A 5,023-nucleotide genomic window follows, 5' to 3' on the forward strand; every position below is an offset into this window, starting at 1 on the left:
AAATATATCGTACTGTAAAGCCAATCTCAAAGCACACTCATGACTTTAAGACGACTTTAGCTTTCAGAAGAAAAAAACATTATAATATGATTAGGAGGTCGGGATTGATCAATGTAACGTGTTCAATTCGTTCTAGATTACACTGAAATTAACGAACTATAGCAGTTTGTATGCATCGGTGGCTTGAATAAAGTATAGTCTGTGTATTCTAAGAGTAATGGCACCCGAGTTAATGGTGCTAATTTTGATATTGAGAACGAACATGCATGATAGTCAACTCTTCCACATTCATTGTGTTTCATGAAAATTGCCATGATGCCCATATTTTGAGATTATTGAACGAATTACAACTGATCCATTGACACTACAAAACATTAGGCTTTTTCCGATGGTCAAATCCATCGAAAAACGTGATTCGACTGATAGAATCTTGTCAGGTCACTGTGAATTTTCCTAGTTGTTAACCCATAGGATAAATTAGTTAAGACTCATGCAAGTTGACCGATTAATACATGCTAGTTAAATATTTTAAAAGAAGGAAGAGAGAGAATTTTCATGGTATTAATTCATGACGACAAACAATACAATAATAATTTAGAATGGCTTTTAATGAGAGGAAAACTATAATATAAACAAAATGCATCATGGGTTATACCTTTATGCATGGAATGATTGTACCGAAACAAATACAACTACCAAACACGTAAAGGTCCAAATTCTAATACAATTATTCAGGTTATGCCCCATATGGTATGCTTCTGAAAAAGAAAGGGCACCAACGTGTCAATTCTTTAAACTTCAATCTTGCATCTACTTTACGGCATCGTCACGGCAACACTGCCGGAACTTTTGCAACTCAGGATTCCAAGTACTCCCCATGAAGTTTTCCGGTGATCACCAATCCGGCTAACAGCAAACCCATCACCGCCCTCCACAATAGGGAACAATGATTTGGTAGTATTCTGGATAATCTGCCGGTTTCTAATGTCCCGGAGATCCATCTCCGTCGGCACTTTCACTGGCCCAAACATAAGATCAGACCACCGAGAAGAAGAAGAAGAAAATTTATTACCTAAACTGTTACGGTGGATCTCCGCCGTTGGTTCACAATAATTGTATCTTGAGTTCCTGTTCAACTTCTTGTAATCCAAAGAGTGGCTGTTTCTAACGAGTCGAGTGGCTGTCGGGTTGTTGGTGGTGCTCTTTAACTCGCGCATTGACTCAGACCGCCGGCGATGGATTTGTTTTTGTTTACGAGTTTGATTTTGCATTCTTGGTGGTGGTGGTGGTGGTGGTTGGTCGTTGATGGGTATGAGTTTTCCGGCGAAGATGATGTCTTCTGCATGAGACATCCTGTGTTCTTCTGAGTAATGACCTAATCCGCCATTAAAAAACTCAAAGAAATCTTCGGAAGGAGTATTGGGAGGAAGATGATTTTGAAAACCTGAATCGCCATCATCTGTTAGGGGGAAATCTGCGAGGGAAAGTGTGTCGAGTGCCTCTAGTTCTTGTTCGTCGTGATCATCGTTAACACCCATTTCGCACAGTATGTGTGTGTGTTTTGGAGTTTTTAATTAATGGAGAAACAATAAAAAGAGTATAAAAGGAGTCAAAGCAAATAGATGTTGGAAGGCATACGTCTATATAAAGAAAGCATGTACGATTAAAAATGTGCATGCACTCATGATATGATTTATAATATAAGATAAGATAAAAAAGAAAAACAAATAATGGGATAATAGGGTTGGCAACAGGATCGAGCCATCTTGGTTCTATTCCTCTACCACATACTATACATCATACCTTGTTTGTATTCTCTACCACACACTATACATTAATTAGCTAAAATGACCATTTTCTTAATTTAAATTGGTTTTTTTAATCATTTACTTTTCGGTTTGACCCAAATGTTATTATATTTTTGCGAACCTAGCTAAAAGAAAAAAAAAAATCAAATTCAACCATTTTATCGTGGCAATTGCGGACCTGGTCGTCACAATTTCATATCTGGTCATTGCAATTGCATATCTATGTTGAATTTTATTTTTTTGTCCTTAAGTGAGACTGCCAATATTGCAGACCTAGATATTGCGAAAGTATTGACATTTAGGTTAACCCAAAAAGAAATTGTTAGAATACTATTTAAATGAGGGAGATGGTCATTTAACTCAAGAACTCATATATTATGCATAGATAGAGTATCAAGTTAAGGGGGGAAACTTGAGAAACATTCTATGATTCTAATAATACATTGCTCCATTGCTCTGTTTTTTTTTCCTATTTTTCACCTCTATTCATTTTTTCGGTTCTTCATGAATCTCACCCCTAATTGTTAATAATATGAGAACTACAAAAAATAAATTATATTTGATTTAATTATTTTTGCTTTAAATCTTTTCTAGTCGGTTATAGATAGTTTTTTGAATTAAAAGAATGTAGGTAACCAATTGCTAGAAGTTTGATAATTATTTATTCAAAAAAATGTTCGAAAGAATTAATTGTTCAAAACGGAAAAGTCCAATTGTTTATATATTTAAAAACAATTTAGGAACTTAATCATTTAAAATGGAAAAGTTAATTGATTTTTTTTTAATTTTCTCTTTTAAATATTGATCAACATATATTTGTTTCACAATAGATTTGCTTCACATGTACTTGTTGTAAAACCTTTGTATTTGAAAATTGTAAAGAGAAAAGAAATGAGCCAAGTCCGTGTTTGACACGGTTTCCTTAAAACAGATTCGCCACCAAATAGGGAGTCCGTTTCCTAGGATAAATGGCTGAAACGGCTTTAGAAAAAGAAAAATTGCTAACGTAAAAAAGTGTGAACTTTACCTTATCGCAGAATATCGAGATACGTGTATACATATGATGCATACACATGTGTACATATTACACACAAATTTCACGTATACACATACATTTAAATATATATACATCATCCGATACATGTATCTTCAACAATATAAATATAGATCTAATTATCGCGGTTAACAACCAACACGCATATATACACATCATATACATATGCACATACACATACACATACACATACACATGTACATGTGTACATATAACACATAAAAATTAAGAAAATAAGAAAAATAGGCTAATACCTCGTAAATTCCTTGTTGGTTAGCGATGGATGCCACAGGTCCATCGCAAACTCGTCGCTAATCAGCGACGGATTTGTGAGAGATAGGCCAAAACCAGTTATGTCGCTATTAGCGAGGGAAGTGGTTTTTTGCCTATCGGTAGCTAATCTGACGCACGTGGAGAGGGTCTTTCCTTCAATAAGTCTTAATACATACACTAATGAAATTACTTATAAATGTAACGAGGTTTCCAAAATCTACCAATGTAGAACAAACCCATTTCCATTTCTCACATCCCAACATTTATCCTCTACCCACTACTCTAACAATCAATTTATCATTCATATCAATTATGTTTTATACGTGCAACATGTGTCACATAGGATCCATCTTGACGTCTTATGTTCTCATTATCATGTTCGTAACGGTCATGAACATGTGTATGGTTTAGTAAGAGCTCTTAGGAATTGTGCCCCTTTCCATATACCTTCGAAGTGACCCCACGTCTCTGTTACCGTTGATCCCAGATCTCTCAATAACACTAATAATTAAGTTAAGAATAACCTAATTATATAGTTTGGATGAATAAAATGATGAACACTCAAGAACAATTGATGAACATTCAAAGAATATACTTAAGTGTCAAAGGTTTCACTTTATTCCAATGATTGTGAAAAACGTAAAAGAGTCAAAGATTACAATAGGCCTAACCACCTATTTATACTAGTAATGTAGACAAGAAGATAACTATCTAGTGAGACTATCTAGCAAATCTTCTATGGAAAGATAAAGCTTATCTAAACATGGATAATTAACAAAACAAGATAAACTTTGTAGAATCTAACTGTTGATTTGTCATCTCCAGCTGTCTTCTATGGGGCGTTATTTCAACCTTATCTTCATATCTTCATCGCATGCCTCTGGTTGAACTAGTGTAGAAAACTCCGTTGGTACCTAGAGGGGCTATGAAGATGCTCTTTCCATCGCATCTCTGGTCAGTTCATTGACCTTCTGGTTGTTCTTCAGACTTAGTTGTTTTTCCTTGAAATCTTCCATTGGCCTTCTGGTTCTTCATCACTTGTTTGTCTTCATTACTTCCACACATAAGACTTATGAGGTATAACAATCCCCCCCCTAAGTAATGAAAGAACAAACATGAACTAATCTAGGAACATTTAAATCATAAGTGATGAACAGAGGCTAATCTAAAGAAAAACATCCTTTGCCAAATTTTCATTCGACTAAATGATAAAACAAAATATATTACAATTCAAAGCATAAGTAAAACTACATTCATGGTCTCCCTTGTGATATTTCCCAAAAGCGCATTAACAGTCCTCTGTATTGAATGACTGTTGAGATCTCATGAATTAGTCTTTGTCCCTCTCCCATCGGCACATGAGATCTGCCTAGTCTGTCTCTAATGACCTTCTGAAACCATTCAAGTATTGATGTAGAGTACTTGAAGGCTTCAGTTAGCCTGAAGAATTTCTTTGCTCCAAACTCATTTTTGAATACCAGTCCCAGTTCTGGTTGAGTTAGTACAGAGGCATATCTCTTCTTCTGCAGGCATGGGAAGTCTTTATTGGGTAGAGTGCAGGATAGTCTGTCGGTGCCAAGCTGAAGAGCAATTTGAAATTCACTCTTAGCCCTATGCTTCACCAAGGTTTCCATCATTTGAACGATCACTTTGTTTGCCATCCCAAATCATATTCCTTGATCATGTCGATGAGTCGTATACGCATAAAGTTCAATCAAGTCATGAATTGAGATTGATCAAGTCATTGTCATTGAAGACGCTGACTTGACCATAGGCTCACTCCATGGTGTACTCGATATACTTGATGGCTCTATTTGCGAAGGTCCTCATCTTGATGTCCATGACCATCCTTATTCCATCGTTTAAGAAGACAGCTTGTGGTGGTTGG

At 35.7% G+C, this 5,023-nt stretch overlaps 1 protein-coding gene across 1 annotated transcript; it reads right to left on the reverse strand.

Moving 5' to 3' along the window:
- Positions 1–815: 815 nt before the first annotated feature.
- On the reverse strand, positions 816–1,538 carry LOC112516181. The gene has a single exon (XM_025123203.1). The coding sequence runs from the start codon at positions 1,536–1,538 to the stop codon at positions 816–818; it is 723 nt and encodes a 240-aa protein (XP_024978971.1).
- Between the last annotated feature and the right edge of the window lie 3,485 nt (positions 1,539–5,023).

This window comes from Cynara cardunculus, assembly GCF_001531365.2.
Source record: "Cynara cardunculus var. scolymus isolate 2C chromosome LG 8, CcrdV1, whole genome shotgun sequence".
Taxonomy (NCBI): Eukaryota; Viridiplantae; Streptophyta; class Magnoliopsida; order Asterales; family Asteraceae; genus Cynara; species Cynara cardunculus.